Genomic DNA, 23,526 nt, shown 5'->3' on the forward strand with positions numbered 1-23,526 from the left:
TTTTCATTTATTAGTTATAAAGCAATAAAAACCAACAAACATGTAGGTATAATATAAATCTAAAATTACACAATATGGAATATTTTTGTGCAAATGCACAACATTAACGTAAATAAACTGCATAGTTAAGACATACATATTTCCCTTGAGAGGGAAAGCACTTATAGACCAAACTGTTCTGGGTGTGTGTGTGTATGTGTGTGTGGGGCTGCAGGTGGGCTATCTGTATGACCGGCTGTTGATAGACTGCCTCATTCTCCACAACAGGAGGAAAGGTTATCTCAGTGTGTGTGCGGGAGCGACGGAGAACGAGGGAGACGGCGTGTGTATGTGTTCCTTCCACAATGGATGAAAGGTTATCTTTTACACACACCATTTCTGTAGACTTAACCCCACCCCGTGAGGTCATGGTTCTGATGTCATATGGCTTAATTTTAGAAAGCTTGGCACATTGAGCGAACAATGTGTGTAGTAATTCTATAGAGGTGGAGGCGGCCAGCCAGCTGAGAAAACATCAAAGAACATGAAGTGTGTGTGTGCGTGTGGTTTCAATGTTTTCCCCGGCCTCTGGTACCCTGTCCAGCACTATGTGGTCTCAGGTGGTAAGAGTACTGCTTGGCTTGATTCATGGCGTCAGTCAGGTGCACACAGTCTATACCGCTCACTGGAAAATAAGACATAAAACCACCTTTTTAGTGACTTTGATTTAATTTAAACTGCCTGTCTGTGTACGTGTGTGTACTTACACTGGCTCTGGGTGCGTAGCGGCATGTCCAGGAGCAGCTGAGACTGAGAGCCCCGAAGTGAACGCCCTCGTTTGGCCACAGAGTTGCCTAAAGGACGGCAGAGAAACAGTTTTGTACAATCTTCATTTAGATTTGCCGGTACATCCTGTGAACAGCTTCAACCAGCCGCTGATGCGTAACAAAGCTCAGGACACTCCTGTAACTGGTCCATCTGGCCTGACTTCACAACCATAGTAGTCCAGGGTGTTGTCTTTTTAGCTGCAAGCTGATTTTATCATATTTAATAAGGGCTCTATAGCTCAGTGGTTAGAGCACTGGTCTTGTAAACCAGGGGTCATGGGTTCAAATCCCATTAGGGCCTGATTTTTACTTTTTGGTCCTTAGTGGAGACAAACAAACACCTGAAACTTCCAATCTATACTTACAGACACTCACAGGTGATCCACAAGAGGTAGTTTGACAGATTTAATGCTTCTCTGCATTGACTTTCATATGTAAAATCTATTTTACTAAGAATTATTTTATTTTGCTGCAGTACAACAGAATAAACTCCCTGCTTGTTTGAACCTGATCACATCGAGAGCCTTAAAAAAAATAGCTTCTTGGTAACTCGTAGCTTGTTTATGTTATGAAGAAAGCCCGGAGCATGCAGGGTTCTACAGTGCAACTATTTGGGTCGCACATGCGCCAAAAATCTGTCAAGTGCAACTCAACGTTTTCATTGATTGCACCTGTGCACCTGATTTTCAGCAAGCACTTTGAACATCAGCACTTTTAAGCTTATCGCAATTTCTTGTTGTGTGTGCCGTGATTTGAATGGGGAAAAAAATAACACATTTATCTGAACTTGATTCCTGGTTTCAATCATTTACATTATTTTTTTTAAGAAGTAATATTAAAATGTATTATTGGGTGCACCTAAATTAAAAAGTTAGGTGTACGAGTGCAACCAGTGTGAAAACATAGTCTATGGCCCTGACATGCAAGCGTTGCCACTGCAAGTCATAGCCTTCATTTTCTATCTGTATTCACTTGTTGCTATAAAATAAAGGTACAAAACACATAAACTGTACATTTAGCAGACACTTTTGTCCAAAGCAACTTACAGAATTTTAACACATTTATACACTGATGGTGGTGGCTATCACACAAGGCCAACCAGCATATCAAGAAGGATTTTTGGAGTTGGTATCTCGCCCAAGGATACTTCAACATGCAGACCAGGGGAATCGAACCAGTGACCTTCCGATAACAAGATGCTGGCTTTACCCCTGAGCCACAGCCACCTTTGTCATGTTTCAATTTGTAATACCTGGATTCCATTGAAGAGGATTGTTTTGACTCAACAAATCAAACCTGCACAATGACAAATGTAGTTTTGTTGTCTGTGATGCAAAAATATATTACACTCTCTCCATGTGTGCTACTATAGATACGTGAACAACAGATATTAGAGATAAAGTTAATAACAGAAAATTTCAAAAATGGATTATGATGATTAACGGAGCAGTGTGACCCAGTCCAGGGTTGTGTGTCACAAGTGTCAGAATAGTGCGAGAATGAGTTTCATGAATGTGTGTGTGGCACTGTGTATGGATGTGTGTGTGTGTGTTTAGTAGATTGCTCTACGCAGTCGTCTGACATTCCCCCTGACAGCTCTGAACTTTTCACAGTGCCAGGACTGTCAGAGAGCGAGAAGGAGAGAAAGAGGGAGGTGAGGTGAGAAGGGGGAGGGGAAAACCACGTCAGAAGGTTGGGATGGAGCGAGGAGTCTGGGGTACAGGGTGTGGGTCTATCTGTCTGTCTGTGAGCGAAGACGCCGTGTGTGCTTGTATGTTTTGGCGCGGCAAGGTTTCTGCCTGTTCTCCCATCATCACCTGGTGATGTGTGATGAAGGTCAGGCCTGTCTGTGGGGCGAAACCCTACCGGTTCCACACAGCCCACCAGGCTGATAATGTCCTGGTATGTGGGCTGAAGCATCACCCACACATTTACACTAGTTCCTGTTCACGTACAGCGTGTTCTACACTGGAATGACAACTATCCAGATTTCCAGCTTCTTCCTTTAATCCCACTAAATCCAAGTCTGTTTCAAATCTGTTTGTAATTCAAGAGCTGTGGCTTCAATTAAGATGGAAAGGCTTCCACTTTGAAGGATAAATCAACACTAGAACATTCTGTTGCACTTTGTGGGTTGCAACTTAAAGGAAAAGTTCACCCAAAACTGAAACTGAATAACGTATTCAAATCAATTTAGGATCTCTGGTCTTCCAGAATCTTGGATTATGCTGTATGAGCTGTATGGAGCCATTTAATTAAAAGATTTATTGTTTTTTGGTTGTTTTTTTAATCATCTTAAAACAAGTTTCCGTCTACTTCAGGTGCTTAAGAGAATGCTGTAAGGCTGTTCTGCTGTGATGCTCAGGACAGTCCTGTAACTGGTTCATCCAGTCTGGCTTCACACCCATGGTTGTCCAAGGTGTTGTCTTTATATTAAACAGCTGTTGCACTCATAAATATGGCTCTATAGCTCAGTGGTTAGAGCACTGGTCTAGTAAACCAGGGGTCATGGGTTCAATTCCCATTAGAGCCTAAATATTGCTTTTTACTCCTTAATGGCCACAAACAAACACCAGAAACCTCCAATCAATAAGTAAAGATATTCACAGATGATCTACAAGAGGTAGTTTGGCAGATAAAATGTTGTTCTGCATTTAGTTTGATGTGTAAAATGAATTTACAGCAGCAAATTGCTTCTGGTGCTCTCTATACTTTTCAACTTAAAGGAAAAGTTCACTCAAAAATGTTAATTCATTCATGATCCACTCACCCTTGTGCTGATGGCAAGTCGGGTGAAGTTTCATAGTGAACAAAACATTTCTTGAGCTTCACAGCAAAATACGTTGCAGCATTCTCCTAAACAACTGGCATAGATCAAGCTACCGCCAAGAGCGTCACGCTTTGAAGCCGACTTTCCTAGTGGCCAAATCGTGTAATTACATTGTCCCACCTTTTCCCATAAGCTTACATTGTGAAAAAAGTGGCTGTAAAATGACGAGCCCAGGAGAAATGACTTGATTCACTTTTAGAATTTGAGCTGTTTGGTCCAACAACATTTCAAAAGCCTAGAAGAGCCACAAGATTAAATCTTGTTATCCCTTTTCACAGTAGCCGTCTCGGCCAGCGGAAGTCTAGACCTCATGCTCTATTGGACCCACAACATGGAAGATCTGGGTATTTCTACCCACGGGAAGTTGAGTTAGTTTTTTGGCTTTATGCGAAACTGAGCTGCTCTCATGGAATAAACAGGACTCCGCCTCCGACGCTGTATCCAGATTTTCCTTCTAAAATCCTTGAATAAGATGGGGAAATGTTTTAAAATGTAACAAAAACATCTGAAAAAAACATAAAATGTTTCCATAGAGCTCATCTGGAATGAAACAAGTCTTGAAGCGAGAGAACCCAAATTCATTTGAAAAGCAATATTTACACATTTACACACACACACTTAAACATGCCGTAATCTTTGTGATTTGGGGTCTTCCAGAGATTTAGATAACGCTTCACGAGCTGTATGGAACCATTTTATTTATTATTTTTACGTTTTAAAACAAGTCCTCACCTCCTTTAGTTGCTTAGGAGACTGCAGCAACACTGGATTGCTGTGAAGCTCAGTACACTCCTGTAACTAGTTCATCTGGTGTTACTACACACCCATGAATGTGATGAATGTTCAAGGTGTTGTCTCTAAATACATAACTTGATTTCAGTCGTTAACAAGGGCCCTATAGCTCAGTGGTTAGAGCACTGGTCTTGTAAACCAGGGGTCATGGGTTCAAATCCCATTAGGGCCTATTTAGGACTTTTTTAGTCCTCAGCGGGCACAAACAAACACCTGAGACCTCCAATCATTGATTAAAGACACTCACAGGTGATCCATGAGGTAGTTTGACAGATGTAACATTGTTCCACATTGACTTTCATGTGTAAAATGATTTTTTATTAATGTTTATTTTATTATGCTCCTACATGTTTAAACCTGATCACATCAAAGAGCTTAAAAAATGATTCCTAGCTTGTTTTATGTTATGAAAGTCCCTGCCCTTCTTCACTTCTTCCCCTGTGTGACTGACAAATTTGAGAATGTCTTTGTTGTTTCGATTTCAGCTCCAGTCAGTCCTATTTTTTTTTTTACTATTTGACCTTCAAATTTGGACTCTCAGCTAATCAGCCATCACTCTGATTAATACACGATTACACTGCCAGACATCCAAACCGCAGCATCACTCTCAAGGACTGTTTAGGGTCTGTAACTGCTCTGCTCAAAAATATATATCATAGACTTTAGTACGTATTAGCCGCATCAAATCTGTGACTGCATCCTTTACTGGTGCCGAGTGTGTTTGAGGGCAATGTCTCTGGACTGCTTTCAAACGTAATCATGTATATACAGTATGACTGGCAGGTTGTGGCTCAGGAGGTAGAGCTGGGCTATCACTAATCAGAAGGTCTGTGGATTTGCTCCCTGGCTCCAGCGGCATGTCAGATGTGAACAAGGATAATGAACCCCAAATGGATATGAAAGTGTATGAATAAATGTGTCCATACCTGTGATTCGTTAAAATCAGATAAACGTACGTATAAATAATCCTCCCCACCCATTAAAAAAGGAAGCAATGATCTCACCGTAGATGCTTTGCAGCACTGAGCTCTTACTCGCTGACAGTTTGGCCGGTTGAGCTCTGACTTCCATCTTCTTCCTGTGATGGCCGTTGTTTGACTCACTTGACTCCACCTCTTCACAGGCCTTCACCTCTCTCCGTCTGCGTGCGCAGAACCTGCAGACACACACACCAACACATGCAAGCGCAAACACGTGCACGCCGCTCAATAAAAAAAATCTCAGACTGCGTTCAAAGGTCTAAAAGCTGGCGAGTCCTCACACTAATATTCAGTGAGGATAAACAGAGTAAACAGAGTTTATTCAAGGCAGCTAATAGGCAGCACATACAGAATATAATTGTGAAGCTGAATGGAAACAGAGGGCCTCCTGCGGCGGACTGGCAGCCTCTAAGAGAAACACAGAGTGTGTGAGAGGCTGCTGGTAGCTATTAGAGCAGCGCGGCTGAACTTTTAGCCTCTTGTTAAAGCAGTATGAAAGCTCTAGATTACAGCCCGTCTGTCCCCTGCCTCCTCGTCTCACCCATCTCCCACGCTCTCCCCCCCACTGCTCAAGTGTTGATGGCATCCAGACCAAACGTGGGGGGAGGGGTTACAGGAGAGATGAGAACGGGTTGGCATGTACGTGGGAGAGGGCACATGTGGGCACCACATGGCACTGCCAGATAAGCTCCAGCTACTGAACAGCCCTCCAGGTACAAACACAAGCTCACCTTCGCCAAGCTCCCTGGATGATGCGTGCAGCCTCGTTCCTCGTCCTGCGCTGCTCTTTGTTGTGTTCCCTGTGTGTGCGTGTTGAGTTGGGTGTGTGTGTGGCAGTTTTTCTCGAAGGGCTTTTGTGGTCTAAAGATGATCTGCTTCTTAATGAGGGAGTGTGAGTTTGGTCTTTGGTGGCGGCCTTTTCTGAAGTCTGCTCCTTGTGGTTTCGGTGCTTTTGTGGAGAGGTGTGGGCATCAGTCTTGCCGGGGGCAGTCGGCACAGTCATGTGAGCGTTACTCTTTTTTACAGGAATGCATTCTCTGGTAATAGCGTCAGCCTGGTCCGTCGTGGAGATGCTCGTGGAGGGAGTGCATGTGTTTGAGGAAGGTCGTTCCCTGACTTTGGGCATGGATGGGGGTCTGGGTTTGAGGTTGGGAGGCTGGCTGCAGCTGGAGGGAGAGAGAAGTTCCTTCAGCCTGGTGGTCTGGGGAGCATCGGGAACAGGGTCAGCAGTCACATGACAGTGGCGGCTCGAAGCATCAGGAAGCTCATGTGGTTCAGCTGCTTTACTTCTTCTGGAGGATCGGGTCTTGTGGGCTAGGGAAAGAAATCAGGAAATGAAGAGAAATCATGAAGGAAAACATTTTCTCTGCTCTATGTGTCTTTAATTGTAGGAATTCTGATTTGTATTCTAAGGAAATATTATTTTGAAATCAAAAACTTTTATTTTATTATACCAATATAACAAATTGGCAAAACATCTTCACATTAATGGTGAAAAATGTATACAATTTCTCTCTCAAAACTTTCAACCAACAACTATCATCATAACAAATGTAAGAAATTCTGCACATTTGTACCTTTGTGTCTCTCCTCTTTGCTCTTTGTGCGTTCAGCTTTGGATGGTTTCTTTGTTTCCACCACTGATTCATTCATGGATAATTCCTCTATCATGTTCACTAAGGAAATCTTTTCCTGCTCGGCTCTCACCACTGCGACCCTCCGTTTGTCTGGAGAGATTTGCTGCACAGCTTCTCTCCTCCGCTGCTCTTCCTCTCGTTTCCTGAACACAAAGAAAAGCCGTCAGATTTGATCATGGCTTATAGTTTTGTCCGAAAAATAATGTGTAGGGTTTGTTTGAAATGTTTGGACATTTTTCTTTTGAAAAAATGGGTTAATGTAATGATGAGCATGGGGGTTAATGCACATCATTCTATGTTATATCATAATCTTTCATATTTTCAGGTGTTTAAACATGTTATTATATGTTCAAACAGACAGACAAACACATTGTGTTCATATCAAAGATCAATGATGAGAATATTAAACATGACATATATTTTAGAGGTACTATTTTACCGTCAAGCGTACAAACAAACGACAGTTCTCACAGGTGAAATCAAGACAACACCAGGTATCTGTTCTCATTTTAAAGCTGTGAAGCAATAAAAAAATTAAAAAACAAAAAAATCTGATTAGAAGGCAAGAAGTGTTAAAATATTTTGAGTGAGAAAAGCATCTCATAACAGACAGCAGACTTTTCGTCGAAGACTTGTCAATTTCTTATCCTCCTTTGTTGGTTTTATTTATTCATTTATCTCTTCATTTGCATTGCTCTTTTGGGATTTAACCTGCTTTTTTGCTTTTATTCCTTTAACTTATAATTACTCATATTGACACTGTGTTTTGCATTTTGCTTTGTTTTAACTTCACTTTAAACTATGCTTCCTGGTTTGGTTTGAGTATTGAGCGTTTATTCTGTAATATTGTCTTCCTGACTTTCCTGCTTTTTGCTAAGTGGTATTATCGTTGCCGTTGCTGTTTTAAAGACAACGGGATCGCTTTCCGTTTGCTCTCAAAAAGCATTGTGTAAGACAGGATAAAGGTGAGACTGGTGAGCAAATGACAAAAGCAGAACAAGCCAGAAGAGAGAGACAGGGGGAAGACGTATGTGTGTGCAGGGATGACAAGAGAGAAAGATAGATATGGAGAGAGTGTGACTGTTCCTATATGGGTGATAGAAGAAGACAGAGATGGATAATGAAGACAGAAGCAGGAGTGAGTGATGAACACAGTGTAACTTATCCTTCAAGTAAGTGTAAAATGCAAAAGAGAGGGAAGTTTATGAGAGTGTGTGGCTCTGCATGCACACAAGTAAGTATGTATGTATGTGTGCTCATCTCTCACTTGGCTGCATCCTTGCGCAGCTGCTCATGCCTCATGAGGAGCTGCTTTCTCTCCCTGAAGGCCTTGCGGACGGTGTAGCCCTTGTAGACAGCCTGGATGGAGGCCGCAGCGATGTCCTGGATAGCTGCTATGGACAGAGCGCCGTGCTCCAGCATGAACTGAGTCACCTCGCTGTGCCCCCCCAGCAGAGCGTAGTCCAGCGGGGTGTACCTGCACAACAAGAGAGTCATTCATAAATCTGTTTTTCCCACTTCCACCTCCAGTTCCTCCCGCTTGTCCTCACCTCTCCTCAGTGTGCTCCATGTGATTAGGGAAGGCATTGTAGCCCAGCAGCAGTTTCACAGCATCCAGGTAGCCATTGTTGCATGACCAGTGGAGAGCGGTCCGCCCCTGCGCACCCATAAAAGAAAGAGCACTCATTCAAACTGTGTCCAAAACACTCAGTTAACACAGACAGATGTGAGGGTGCAGGAGTACATTTTAACCTCCTTGTCCTGTATGTTTGGATCAGCGTTGTTCTCCATGAGAACAGCCATGCAGGTGATGTAGCCACCGTAAGCAGCACACTGCAGAGGAGTCCGTCCGGCCTGGTCCTGCGCAGGAAGAGTCAAGTATACAACCATTAAAAGAGTAGCTCAGGATTTATGAGGTACATCCTGGTTTTATGCTCATTTGCTCGTAAAAGCAACGCAGAGGAACATTACATTTCCACATCTATCCTCATTTATCCTTTGATTCACACTGCACTGCATTGTGGGTAATGTAGGCTCACTGGTGGGTAAGCAGTACAGTGGTCTTCATTACAGTCCTTTAACATGGTTTCACTCATTATGGACAGTTTAAAAACAAATTATCAAAATCGATACAGTACCAAGATACGGTCTTCTTTATTCCACGCATTCTTCTTCCTTTTCAAAACCTGGTGCCTTAATTACCCACAATGCAACATAGGAGCTTAGCTTCTCTGGAGCTACTGAAGGCTTTATGCTACTTTTCTCACATACAGTATTAAGTAGTACTCCCCAATACCTGTGAACACACTTTGATGTGTAAAATTGGTGAAGTTACCCTTCAATCAGTGGAAATGTGTAAAGAAGATACATAAAAATCCTCTGATTAAATGTGAATATTTACAGGCAAGACAGTAAACCAAAAATCTTTGAGCTGTGGAGGTTTTGGTAATGACATACATAAATGTGTCTGCATGACCGAATTTTGCAGCTGCTGATGGTCAGGAGAAAACACAAATAAGGGGACAATGTGTTAAAGTTTTTGAGTATGTTTTAAATTTTTGCACTCATACCTGCACATTGGGACTAATCCCATTCTCCATCAGTATCTGGCAGACCTCAGCGTTCCCTCCCAGAGCTGCCCAGTGTAGAGCAGTGTGACCATCCACGTCTACCAGGTCCACACGTGCAGAACCTTTATTCATCACATTTTCATGTCAGTCGAGGCATTTAGCTGACACACAACATGTGTAGTCAATGGAACACTTGTGCACGTGCATCATCTGCACCCACCTTTGATGAGCGTGAGGATGACGTCTCTGTGTCCCATCTCGCAGGCGCGAAACAGCGGTGTGTGCTTCATCACATCCAGAGAGTCGACCATCGCTCCCCTCTCCAACAGCAGCTTCACTGTGCTCACATGGCCTGACAGGGAGGCCGCATGGAGGGCTGTGTGAACGCCCACCCACACACACACACACACACACACACATAGAAAACAACCCTGAGATAATGTAACTGGACAATAAACACCCTCACTGCTCCTCCCTCCTGTGCACCTTCTTTGCTCATTCATCCTCTCTTGAATATGGCTAAAGCCTGGTCAACGAAGGGTTAAACAGACAGTGAAAGTTAATGAGAAGCGATACACTTGAGCCCCCTTGTGTCTCCCCCTCCTCCCCCTCCCTGCAGTCCCTAGACAGTTCAGACTAGAGTCAAGTGCATGGAAGTGATTCGGGCACCAGTCAGCTCCACTGCCCCTCACACCGTCTCATTAACGTGACTCAACCATTGCATGTTATGCATGCATAAGCAATGACCGCCTGGCTGAGCAGAGGGGCTATCGCCATGGAGATTATACGTCCAAAGAGCACCCGGGGTCAGAGCGTGGCAGGAAATCATGTGCGTCTGCATGTGTGTGTGTCTGAGGACAGTGCTGGCAGTGGTGGGAGTCTATTCAACGAGCTCACACTGATTTTGCTGACAGTATCACTTCCCTCCCTCACTCAGTCTCACAGTCTCTATAGCACCTCGGGGGGAATCCCCCATGACATCATCAGCCCTGACTCAAACAAGCAGGAGACCACACAAGGAAACAGGACAAGGATAAAAGTGTGTGCGATTGTGTGTCATCACGCCCATGAGTGGGGTCGTGGGTCAGAGCAGTTTAGAGGAGCCTCAGTTCATCCTCGTGTTTCTCAGGTGCTCACCAGTGCCTCCGTACTTGTCGGCCATGTTGATGTCAATGTGAGGGGTGAGGGCCAGCATGGTGCGGATGACATCATCGCTGCCCTTCCCAGCTGCCCACATGAAGGCTGTCCTCCCCTCCAGATCAGGTTCATCCTTCACGGACGGGTGGGACAGGAACACACCGACTGTCTCCTACATATACACACACACGAAAAGAAAATTAGACTCAGACAACTTTATTAATCATTTTGGGAGGTTCCCTCAAGGAAACTGAAGAAACATTTCTGTTGTAACTTGAGACCTCTCTGTATCACAGGAGAATTCCAGCCATGTTGGAGATGCTGGGGATTGAACCCAGGACCTTGTACATGCGAAGCACACGCTCTACCACTGAGCTACATCCCCCTTGTAATTATTATATGTTAGTTTATTGGCCATTTTTAGAAGGGTGACATTAAATCACACACAACAACAATGGGAAACCAAGACTTATTTTTATTATTATTTATTGTGTGATGAGAGTAAGCATTCGTAGAATAAAATCTGAAAATCTTGCAGAACATGCAGGATGAGACAGCTTAACTCTCTATCAACGATACTGTGTTGTGAATAAAGGTGCATGATGCTGGCTCAGCAGGTTTTCCAGCTTCATGAGTGTAAGCGTATAAGACTCACAGCATTGTTGCTCTGAGCACCGTAGTGCAGAGGTGTTGCTCCCTGGCTGTCTGAGGGAATGGTGCCTGATGTGTTTCTCTCCAGCAGCAGGTGGACGATTCTGGCGTGGCCTGAAAAGACATGTGTTAACCAGGATGTGAAGGTGACAGGTAATGACAAGGATATACACAGTAAGGAACTGGAACAACAGCTTAATTATACTTTCCTAGAAAGACACGTTATATTTTTTCAGTTTACTTTTACAGAAGTGTTAACAGAAAAGCAAAAAACTCCACATTGAGTCAACATAAGTCAACTGTCACTCTTTACACAATTACAAACAGCTCTGTTTGTCTTTGCACAGTGCTATAAAACAAGTTTTAAGTTTTTCTGCAGTTGTGTAAGCAGCTCAGTGAGGCTTAACTTGGTCTAGGGTGATAACAATGTAGTTTTTTAAGGTATACTATGGTATGAAAATCTACGGTTACCATTCCCTGTACATTTGCTTATGTATGGTGTGGTTTGTACCATATATATATATATATATATATATATATATATTTAGCCTGTAATCCTTAATTTCAGTGTGCGGCTGTCATTCAGGATGCAGTAGGTCAGATGTCAGATACTGGATGTGTTCACCCACCGAGCAGGGCCGCCCAGTGCAGCGGTGTTCTGAAGAGGTTATCATAAGCTGTCACATTACAGCCCTCGTAAGATGTCAGCACCTCCACCACCGCCTCGTTACCGTCGGCAACGGCAAAGTGCAGGGGTGTCCGCCCCTCGTAGTCCTGCCAGTTCAACAGGGACTCAGTAGGAGCTGCCTCCTTCACTCGATAACACACACACACACACACACACACACACACACACACACACACACACACACACACACCACAGAAATGAAAAAAGACATGCAGACAGACAGGTGAGGATGGAGGATGTTTATGACAAATGTACTTGACTGTGTGTGTATGTGTGCACAATAGTGTGTACCAGTATACAGCGGACAGTTTGTGTGGCGCTGGGCTCCTGACTGTGCGCTGCCCAGTGCAGAGGGATCTTGCCCTCGCTGTCTGGGATGCCGATGTTGGAGTCGTGCTTGATCAGGAGGCGCACGTGTTCTGGTCGGTTATAAAATGCTGACCAGTGGAGAGCAGTTTGCTGTACGGAGACATAGTGTGAGAGCGAGAGAGATGAACAGAAAGCCACAAAGAGTATGAATGAAGTTTAAAACAGAGCGGGCTTTTGTGACACCAGGTTTGTAGTTTCTATCTACGTTAAAAAAAAACTTACTCCACTTTGATATGAGCAGGAAATATGAGGGCCACTACCGCACAGAGCTCATATTGAGGAACCAGCAGTGAGATCGTAACTAAGATACATGTCTCCATGACGGCTGCTGAGCTATTCTGAGATTTGCTGAAACCACTGTCATCTGACGCGATGATGCATATTGGATTATTACAAAAGTAACTACTGATGTCAGATACTCATCAGCTGCAACAGACAGAGGAGACTGTGTGTTTGTGTGTTTGTGGTCTTATCAGCAGAACACAGGACAAAGCCTCAGATTGTTGAATCGTTCGCTGCTGTGCGAGTGAGCCCCTCGGTGCTTCTGTGTGTACGACCTCAAATTCCTGCCGCTCTAATGAACTATCCTCAGTCAGTCTGTTATCTTTTTACAGGTTATTGGTCAGATGCCCAGACTGGCTGCTTTCTAACTGAGGACAGTTGGGAAGAAACAATCTTCCAACAACTTTCTTCACTACTCTACCTTGTTCTTGTCTTGTGTGTCAACCTCCCCAGGTCCGATGTGTTTGAGCAGCAGGGCGAGGGCTTTTGGGGAGGGGTGACGTGTGGCCAAGTGGAGCGGGGTCATCTCCTCTAAATCTTTCTGCAGCCAGTTAGCACGCCTGGACAGCAGCAGCTTCAGGAAACGCACATTCCCCTGCAACGCGAAACAAAAAATTAGCTCCCAAAAGCACAGATTTCTTCGATATTAGTCATGAAACACACACGCTCCCTGGGCTTTCAGCTGTGTCTGGTTCAATCTGCAGGTCATCCATCTTTGTTCGCTCCTCCTGCCTCAGAGCTGTTAAACAGTAAACGTTAGCAGGCCTGTCATCCCCTCAACATCATCATCATCATCATCATCCTCCTGAAGTTTGCTCACCACCAGGCTGCTGGATGATGTATTTTGCGACAGCTGTCGTCGGATAGCAGGTGTGTATGTGTGTGTCCATGACCGCGTGTTTTGTATATTTGCCATCCCGTGACCACAAAGCCACAGTCTGACAGATCTATCTTGCGTGTGAGCATGCATCTAGACTGTGAGTGTGTGTGTGTGTGTGTGTGTGTGTGCGGGTGAGCGTGTGTGTTGCCGTCCTCCCTATTCTCAGTCCAATTAGATCGGTAATCCCTGGCCTCTCTCCCTGTCTCAGCCGTTTATTGATCAGATGTCAAAGAGACAGGGCTTCCCATCACTAGCATCCCCCAACACACACACTCACACACACACACACACACACACACACACACACACACACACACACACACACACACACACACACACACACTCCCGATCTATGAGACAGACCCCAATAACCCATTACCTCCCCTCTTTCTTCAATGATATGATGATCCTGTATCACAAGAAAAGGCTCAAACAAATAACTGAGATGTAAAGAGATATTATTAGTAGCACATCCAACTGGTCCCCCAATACACCCCTCTAGAGAGAGAACACACCACCCTGTCTGAAGGTGTTCTCATTATCATCGTCTCCTCTGACTGTTCCTCAGTCGAGACTGAAGTGAAAACAACATTAATCTCTTCCTCTTTCATAGGTTTCAGTGACCAAAATGCTGTGAATCAGGACTTCCTCATGCAGAATAATACTATTTATAAGAGAGTGTAGGTGAAACTCAGAATTATAAGTCAGTTGATACCCCCCCACACACAAGCCCTAAGGCCATAACTACAGCCACTAGGGGGCACTGGCTTCCCACTGCAGCTGATGGACAATTAAACCTTCTCTCTCTGTCAAGGCTTCATATCCATTCCACTTTTATTAATCCATCCACTTGCGAATTAAGTTAATGTCATAAAAAGAGCTTTTTCACACATTTGTGTATTTGATGTCCAAACCTTCTGTGCGGCAAGGTGCAGAGCAGTGCGCTGGCTGTGGTCAGTCTTGTTAACCAAGGCTCCGGCCTTCAGCAGGATCTCCGCACAGTCCAGGCGGTCAGCCAGCACACAGTACATCAAAGGGGTCCGTCCAAACTGGTCCTCACGGTCCCGCAGCGAGGGATCTGTTACATCATACACATAAAAAAAAATAAAAATGTCAGGTTTAATTCAGAGGGAAATTCGTAGGATATTCAGTTCCATTTATAATCAGAGGGCACAATTATGTGGCTTGTGATGGAATATGTTATAAACAGTTTTTTAAGGAAGCCCCTTGTCCTTAACAATTAAGGCTTTTACTGCTTTAATTCAATAGGAATTCCACTTCCATTTTTTCTAAATAGGTCAGAGCAGCTGGGAGTCAAAAGCAAATACTGTAACACTGATAACCTGGAGGACCACACCACCTCTACTCGAGAATTCACATTGATCATTTGATGTTCTTCTTCTATATTTAAATATCAAAATGGCCATTAAGCGTGGACAATCCTTTCGGGGAGGGACTGTGGTTCCAGCTTCCATGCTGACACATACCTGCTCTGCTGTAGCTTCTCTGTGCAAACCCCCAAAACTCTAACCAGCTTCTGCAGCTGACCCTGCCCCCTGACCTTGCTACAGACGTGGGAAATGCAAAGAAACGTTTCTTATAGAAATCAATAAAGCAGCAAATTACTTACATATTTATGTAGATTGAACCTTGTGTGTTTGGGGTGTCATGGTGGACTGGTGCAGGGCTAGATTTGTAAAGAGTTAAGTAGTAAGGGGCCAGATTTTAACATGAACTATGTCTGACCTGACCAGATGAGGAGGCTATAATGTGGAAAATTGGTTGCTCTTTAAGACAAATAAGTTATAACCATAATGTACCTGTTTCAATTTCAGCAAATAAACAGTCCCAAGAAAACTGAACACTTGAACCCTGCGTGCTCTACCTATGCGATGCAGTTGATTGTGATCTCATATATCAGCCAATATTCTTATACAGAATATATACATAAACACATATATTTTGCAATGATTCCTATGATGATGTGGTTGTGACAAATATATGTAATGGAGGCAGGATATTTTACAGTTTAACAATAAAAATATCGAGAATATCTGCCCTACTACTTACCTGTGATGAGCTTGAGGAGGGCGCTCCTATCTCCATTGACAGCTGCAGCATGAACCTGCGAGCCCAGAGACGCCGGTCCTGGGCCAGACGTCGCTGAGGCCTGCAACACAAACAGATAGAAGGTCACAACTCAACCTGCAGCAACATACACTCAGCTTACTTATCAAGTGTTAAATAAGGTGACATTAAGCTCAGTCTAGACAGTTTCCTTACCATTCATTTAGCTGCGAGCACACCCCACAACTGGACGCAGTTACACTTAAGTGGTTCATGCATAATACCATATTATCCGATATAATAAGATGGGTTTAATTGGCTTTTACTAATGAAATAGGTTAAACTGGCAATCTCAAAATGACTTCCAGTCGCTACATAAAACCTAAAATTGGAAGAAATATTAGTTAACTACCATATCCACTGATACTTTTTAAAACTGTGCCATGTTGTTATAACTCAGTTTACATGTACACCCCGAGCTCAGGCGGTTGGTTCACACTTCTGTTGTAGCGTAACAGAGAAAAGATAAAATGATCCTGCTTAGATATCGATCATATCTCAGGCAGATAACAAACATCTGAAGCTCACAATAAACAGATACTTTCCAATGTTTGCTTACAGTAGGGAGTATGTGCGAGTGTGTGCGCATGCTTGTGTGTGCGTCCGTGTGTGTCTGCTCCCGCTGAGGGGGCTAAATCTCTTCCTGGCCCCACTTAACCAGAGCCCAGTGAAAGCTGGATAATCTGCAGACAGGAAGCAGCTGGGGAGGGGGAGACCCTGTGTGAGCGTGTAAGAGGGGGGTCTCTCTTCATGTCTTATTCATGTCTCATTAATACTGCAGCATGCCTGGCTGTGCGTGTGTGTGCGTGTGTGTGTGTGTGTGTTTGGCGGGGTTTCGAGATGTGGGACAAGCCCTGCGGGGCACAACACAGAAATCAATTATTGCCCCTAAACACATAAACGCTGGAGGCACAAACTCATGCCACAATCTGAGATTTCTCCAAGACATTTTCATTAACAGTCACACAGACAGATCTGATTCGCTACTGTGGAAACATTCCATGCTGAGAGGTTTTATACAATACAACTGATAGGAAATATTGATAAATTACAGGCCGGCCGACTACTTATAAACTTTTAAACTCTCAGTAAGAAATCTGAATGATGTGAAGGGTGGAGAACACTCGGTGTCTTCCATCCTTCCCTCTCATCCCCCTTCTTCTCCCCGCCGCCACCTCATAAAGAGTGCTCCTGTAGACACTGCGTGCAGCACGGCAATTACCCATCATGCTCGCTGCTTTCTCACGCTCTGCCAAGCAGTGGCGGAGACTTAATACAGGTTAGTTAATATGTTTACTGCAAAGTAGGGAAAAGTGTGCGCTTAAAAGGAGAACGGGAGGGAGAGATGATAGATGCGGCACTTAAAGGTGTGTGTGAGCGTCAGTGTGTGTGTGTTTGGCACATGTGCCACGTCATGGGAAGTGATTTTCCGTGAGAGAGAGTTTTTACGGGGGCTTTATCAAAATCGACCACAAACATCTCTAAACATCTCTAATTTACAGTGATTACTCAGTTAGCAATGCACATGCACACACACACACACACACAGTCTGCGAATACTAATATCTAACACATGCGGAAATAGCAGAGATGCCACAGCCGCACTTTGTCATTTTGGAGGAGAAATTCAGACTTTACAATATTAATGAGGTAGCAATACAAACTCAGGGATATTTATTATTTCTATAACTGAATAAACAAGCTGTTCTCAGAGGAAAATAAGGTCCCTAAAACACTGTTGTAAGCTAGACAGGTGGCAGGGTCCACCAAATGTAAACAAAGTGAAACAGTATGAGGCTATGTTGTCCTTTAAGCTCAGTTTGTTTATTCAGTTTATTCAGTCATGAAAACAAAGAGAGTTTGTTTGTTTAAATTGTTTCTTTCTCTTCTGATTAAAATGTCTTCCCCAAAACTGTATAGTGCACCTTTAATATCTTCTTACACAGATGACAAAATTATCTGATATTCACTTCTCAGTCTTGACAGGAGCTCATTCCAAACTTTCCTTTTACTTTTGTTGACTTATTTTGATCCTTTTCTACATTTCGGAGTCAATATGAAACACCCCCCCCAGCTGCCACAATAAAAATGTGAATTGATTTGTGAATAATCTTAAAGTGAGAAAAAAAAGTCATAATTTGGCCAAACACTGACACGAGGGACACAGGTCGATATCTGAATCTATGTGAGGGACTTTCATATCGCCAAGAGCGGGCAATTAGAGTTTCATGAGGATCTGAGTGTTTTGGAAACACCTACAGTGCATCCAAATTTGGCTAAAAAGCCTTTTGCGATGCAGTGTCTGAAATCAAACAAAGGAGGGTGTAAAAACAACGCCAGGTCCTGTTGAGAGGTTCAGAGCGCTCTCATTTAGCCATTCATACGCGTTCCTCAGGGAGCGCTCCACTTGTTAATATGAAGACAATAACTCAGAGTAAACTATTGATCAGAGGCTGAGGTCCAGACCAAGTGATTGTGCATCTGTATAAGTATTGATTCATGCTGATGCTGACATTATTTAGTCTTTATTCATATTCGGCCTCATATAACTGCAACAAAGAACACACACACTCCCACGAAACCTTTCAGCAACACAACAGGAGTGCTGCACACGTACACACCTCCTTACACACACTGACACACACACACCAGACTGTAACTAACACTTCAATTGATGCAGGCAAAGAAACCGGGGAGTCAAAGTGTGTGTGTGTGTGTGTGCATGTGTGTATGTCTATATGTCTCTCTAGCTGTCCGTCACTGTGAAGGTGTCTGCTTTTGATAGAGGACATAGCTAGAGCATGCTGGCTAAGCAGTGGGGGAGAGAGTCTGAGCCTGTGGCCTTTATTTCAACACACACACGCAGGCACACTTTTTATACAAGTGTATCTTTATATAGTTTATACAGTTATAACAGAGTGTGTTTAGGCTCTTTGCCAACATGTGGCCATTACAGGTGCCTACACCACCCACATGTTTCAGTGTGTGTGACTGCGTGTGTGTGTCTCAGATAGGAGATAGAGGCTGCAGGGATCAGTCCCTGGGTTTTGACTGACAGGTAAAGAGGTAGGAGGAAGGATAATATCAGCCCACAGGGATGCCCAATCTGTAAAGCCCTATTTCTGGGGGACTTCCTGTTTCCCCAAGGACCAATGAGCTGGCTCCCTCAGCTGGGGGGCCGAGCCCTGGGGCACAGCAGGGCCAATCAGCAGGGGGCAAGAAGACTGAGTGACACATAGATGGGCTAATTTACATCATTACCACAATGCATCCTGACAAATGAGCCCCCAGGGTGATAGCCAATCACCTGGGAGAGTAATGCAATTAGGCGGGACCACAGCTGTCAATCTCACAGCCACGGGGGTCAGGTAGTGACGCCTGTGGCTAAAACACCCCTGCCTGCTGCCTGTCGTTCACACACACAGACACACACCCACACCCCCACACACACACACACACACACACACACACACACACACACACACACACCATCTTTACATGCACACAGTATGTATAGAGAGGGGACACACAGTAGAGGCTGGTTCTCTATCTCCATCCTGAGGGTGGAGGGTAGGAGGTGGTGTGTAACTGCTTGAGGGACGCAGAGATTGACTTACGCCCTCCGAGGATTCGCACCTGAGTGGAACTGTGTGCATATCCGCTTACATCTGGGGTGTGTGTTTGCGTGTGTTTACATTTGCCCATGTGTTTTCGCCCACTGGGGCACAGTCTTGTTTACGCTCCCTGTGAGGACTATGACAACAAAAGGTGGAAGAGGGGACGAACCATAGGGGAGCTGAAACTGGTGCAGAATAGCCCTGCATTTGACTGGCATGTAAGCAAGCACTGCTGGTAATGAGGCTTATCTTAGTCTCATTAGGTGTAGTGATATCATACTGGAGCACTCCACTGAGTCGATAGGCTTCTGCCTAGCACGCCGTTAATGTTTGTGTTGGGTGTTGTGTGTGTGTGTGTGTGTGTGTGTGTGTGTATGTGTGTGTGTGTATGTGTGTGCATACTGGTCGATGTTACTGTGACTGGCAGACTGGCAGGCAGTGCTGGAGCTTAATCAGAGCCACTAATAACACTCTGTTTCAAAACACGATCTTGTACCCCTTCATGGCTTCAGTACCAAACAGGAGGAAGAGTGCAGGATTCTGTAAAGTAACATCCCAAAAAAACAAGCGGACAACTTCCGTAACAGTGAGCTGATACAGTCCCTGTCGCCTCGCGTGTGTGGCTCAGGCACTGCTTGAGACACTCTGAGAGTTAGGGGAGCTGTGTGTTTTGTGTCATCCCATTATATCACTAATGAGCCGCCCCCAGGAGGAAGGCGGGGGGAGAGACAGCAAGGCGGACAGAAAAAGACAGACGAAGAAAAAGAGTGAGAAGAGGAGCAGAGAGATGTAGAAGGAGAAGGGGGGTAGGGAGACAGAGACCAGCTTGGGGACTTTTTCCTCTTCTCCCCTCCGTATCCTTTTCCCAACACCTCTGAGTCTAATTGGACTAAAACTGTGATCTAATTAAATGTCCAATTAAAGTGCAGAGAGCAATGTGCCCACCGGCGAATCAGAGTACAGGGACATAATCAGCTGGAAAAACAAACAAAAAAATCAATGAGTGCAATGCGAAATGGAAGAAGATGGTGAAAACAGAAAAAGGAGGAGAGGAGGATGGATGGATGATTTCAGAATGCAGGGAGAGCAGTAGGGTGTGTGCTGCATGTAGTGGGGTAGGACACCGTGTATTACATCTTGAGACAATGGATGTACGGTTATGGATCAAAACAAATACACAAATCTATACTGGCCTTGTACAAGTACATGACTAAACACGGGCTGGTAGCAAAGTCAAAGTTTCTCATTTTCTTTCTTTATGGCCAGATTTGAGAGGAGCACGGAAAGAAAACATTATTATGCTGTGCCTCACTTTGTCAGTCTAGAAATAAAAAAAGATATTTTTTAATCAATATAGTCATTATTAGATATGTGGCAATATGTGTTCATTAAAAATGACTGACAATTGATTGAACACCTTTCTGTTTTTTGACTGCTGGCGATTTGAAGACCTCCCAATTGGCTCTGGTAGATTGTAAACAGCATCTGTCATTAACTTTAAAGATGTCTTATAGACTAAATGATCTCTTAATTGAAAAACAATGCACAGGCTGCATCAATCATTAATGAAAATAGGAATTTGTCACAGCTTCAACCACACATAAGAGTTGAATTTAAGATAGCTTGTGGATTCACACATCACAGGGCTTCTTACAAAAAATTACCCTTGTATGAGTTTATCACAAAAATTTGCCTTATAAGCAAACTCCCAAACCAAAAACTTTTACCGAAAGCTTAGTTAAACATCTGTGCTTCTTGTTTGTTCTTTTTTAAAACTTTTTTACAGCTTTATTAGACAAAACAGCTTAGAGAGATGACCGAAAACAGGATGAGAGAGAGAGATGGGGATGAATGCAGCAAAGGGCCACAGGTCGGATTCAAGCCAGTGCGGCGAGGACACAGCCTCTGCAGATGTGTTTTTATTAGATTATGTTTCAGGACTTTATTCATTTGATGTTACACGCTGTACACACTGTCTAGTGTGGTTATCAAAAGTGTTGATGCTTCGATGCTGATTTGATACCACATGTTTAAAATGATTCATATCTACGCTCAGGAGTATTACAGATATCATAGTGTTAAAAAAAAGAAAAAACTGATTTCCAACTCAACATTGTTACAGATGTGTTGATATGTGTCTTGTCCATTTTTCTGTACCAGCACTGTGTACAGGTTGTTCATACATCCTATTTAGAGGACTTTTTTTCATAGTATTGAAAGAGGGATTATGTTAAGTGTTGTAATGAAGTTTAAAATGATGGCATCATGACAACCTTACGATCTTATCATCCCAGTTTAAGCTTATAGTCTGAACAGTTATCCTTCCAGAGACACATAAAAAAGATCACATCCATAAATCACACTCATTAACAAATTCTGCAACTTCTAGTTGGAACAGGTTAAACTGGCTGCTTTTACTTTGGCTTAAATAAATCTTTACACCATTACTTCGTTCCTACAAGTAAAATACCATTAAGCTTTGTTATTTCATTTACTTATTTACTTGTGATGTGTAAGTCTGCGTCTGAATTAGAGATAAAATTGATCGGAAAAATCAATGTTCCAGTTTGAATTCACATAACTATAGTATAATACGACTAACAAAACACAATAGAGACAAACAATGTTTGCATCCTCATATCACTCATAACCAGACTTTGACATTTTTACTACCTGTATTATCATTTGTTTATAGTTTGCGTTTATGTACGTATATATCTGCAGTGTAAATGTTATGTATCTAGTATGATGTGTGTACATGTATACATGATATAATATCTTTATCTTTTATAACTTAACTATAAGCTGGATGGCCTAAAGTGCATTTAACTGTACATGCTCTGTGTATGTGACAAATAAAGGACGTAACCTAACCAACTCAACAAGTGATTTTTCAAACTTCAGCAGATAAATAGTGACATATATCAAATACTGGATAAAGATATTGTGATGCCTATTTTGTCTCTTATATCCTAGTATTAACAACTTAAGAAGGGCCTTCTGCTCGTCTTCCTCTCCACCACTGATATCCAGACAGGGTGAGAGAGAAATCTTCCTCTGACTCCATCTGTGCGTTGCTCGCACACTGTGAACCCCCTATGGACAGCTTTAGCCCATAAAATATTAATGCTGGGATTCAATTCAACATTCCACCTTAATCTCCTTAACAATTAGGCTGTTACCGCACACACAATTAGGTTTGTTACACATAGTCTCAATGGTCTTGACTCCAGAGAGAGAATTACAAACTGGTAGTGCAGCGGAGAGACCAAAGTAACCAACAGATTACGACAGAAAATAAAACTCCTCTGGGGTTTATAAACTTAAATCAAATCTGGAAAGCTGCTCTCTCTGTGTGTCGGATTCTTACCATAGCTGCATTGAGGGGGACACTTCAACAGATGTTTCTCAGTTCAGTGCATCCTTGGTGGGGGTGGATGCACGTCCAGGTCCCCTACCTGCCCTGATCCTGGCTCCTGCAGGGGCAGAGAAAGAGGATCACTCACATACTGAGAGCAGCCCACCTGTTCACACAAATAACTGCCAGCATAACACTGCTACTGTACTGATAACAGGCAGAGGGAGGATGAGTGACATACTACTTCTGTTGCATCAATCTACTCATCTAGTTGATGAGGCGAAACAACCTTTTGTTTAAGTGGTGATCTTTGCTTTTAGTCAATACACATAATAAACACATAATGTTGTTAAGTTTATGGAGAACATTTGCATACATTTTGCAGAGTTGTGCATCAGAGATCTTAAGGTTTTCCAACTCACCAAGTCTCATGTAATACAAGGCATTGCTAAATGGTGAAAACGGGTCGAACAGGGTATTGCAAAAAGTGAGCCATAATGATGCAACTCCCCCTGTTTAGAAGAAATCAGTTATTCATAAACGTACTAAAGAAGTGCTGACAACCAAACTGTGACAGTGGATAAACTGAGTACAACATTAATGCGATTACATTTTAATAAAGTGCTCCTTCCACTCGTCTTTCTTAGGTGTTATATTTACCGTTTAATTTCCTTTTCTTCCAGATGAGAATCTCAGGAAAGTTTTCTTCCAAGTAGTCCCGTTGAATCGCCACAGTCTGGTTGACAAAACACTACAACTCCCGTTACTGTTGTAAAGTAATAAATCGCCATGATTGGAGTTC

At 43.4% G+C, this 23,526-nt stretch overlaps 1 protein-coding gene across 2 annotated transcripts; it reads right to left on the reverse strand.

Moving 5' to 3' along the window:
* Positions 1-28: 28 nt before the first annotated feature.
* invs (inversin) lies at positions 29-23,509 on the reverse strand. 2 transcript variants are annotated; one of them, XM_084357471.1, is made up of 20 exons: positions 23,385-23,509; positions 23,147-23,236; positions 22,737-22,842; positions 15,693-15,792; positions 14,537-14,700; positions 13,164-13,337; positions 12,383-12,550; positions 12,033-12,213; positions 11,408-11,517; positions 10,753-10,924; positions 9,836-9,991; positions 9,616-9,737; positions 8,798-8,905; positions 8,596-8,702; positions 8,313-8,522; positions 6,986-7,188; positions 6,140-6,722; positions 5,433-5,584; positions 747-833; positions 29-664 (listed from the first exon to the last, which is right to left on the reverse strand). In XM_084357471.1, the coding sequence occupies exons 3-20, from the start codon at positions 22,737-22,739 to the stop codon at positions 549-551; spliced, it is 2,916 nt and encodes a 971-aa protein (XP_084213597.1). In that variant the 5' UTR covers positions 22,740-22,842; positions 23,147-23,236; positions 23,385-23,509; the 3' UTR covers positions 29-548. The 2 variants fall into 2 exon arrangements, with proteins under 2 accessions (XP_084213597.1, XP_084213596.1); XM_084357470.1 differs by lacking the exon at positions 23,147-23,236.
* Between the last annotated feature and the right edge of the window lie 17 nt (positions 23,510-23,526).

This window comes from Pagrus pagrus, assembly GCF_965226575.1.
Source record: "Pagrus pagrus genome assembly, chromosome: 7".
Taxonomy (NCBI): domain Eukaryota; kingdom Metazoa; phylum Chordata; class Actinopteri; order Spariformes; family Sparidae; genus Pagrus; species Pagrus pagrus.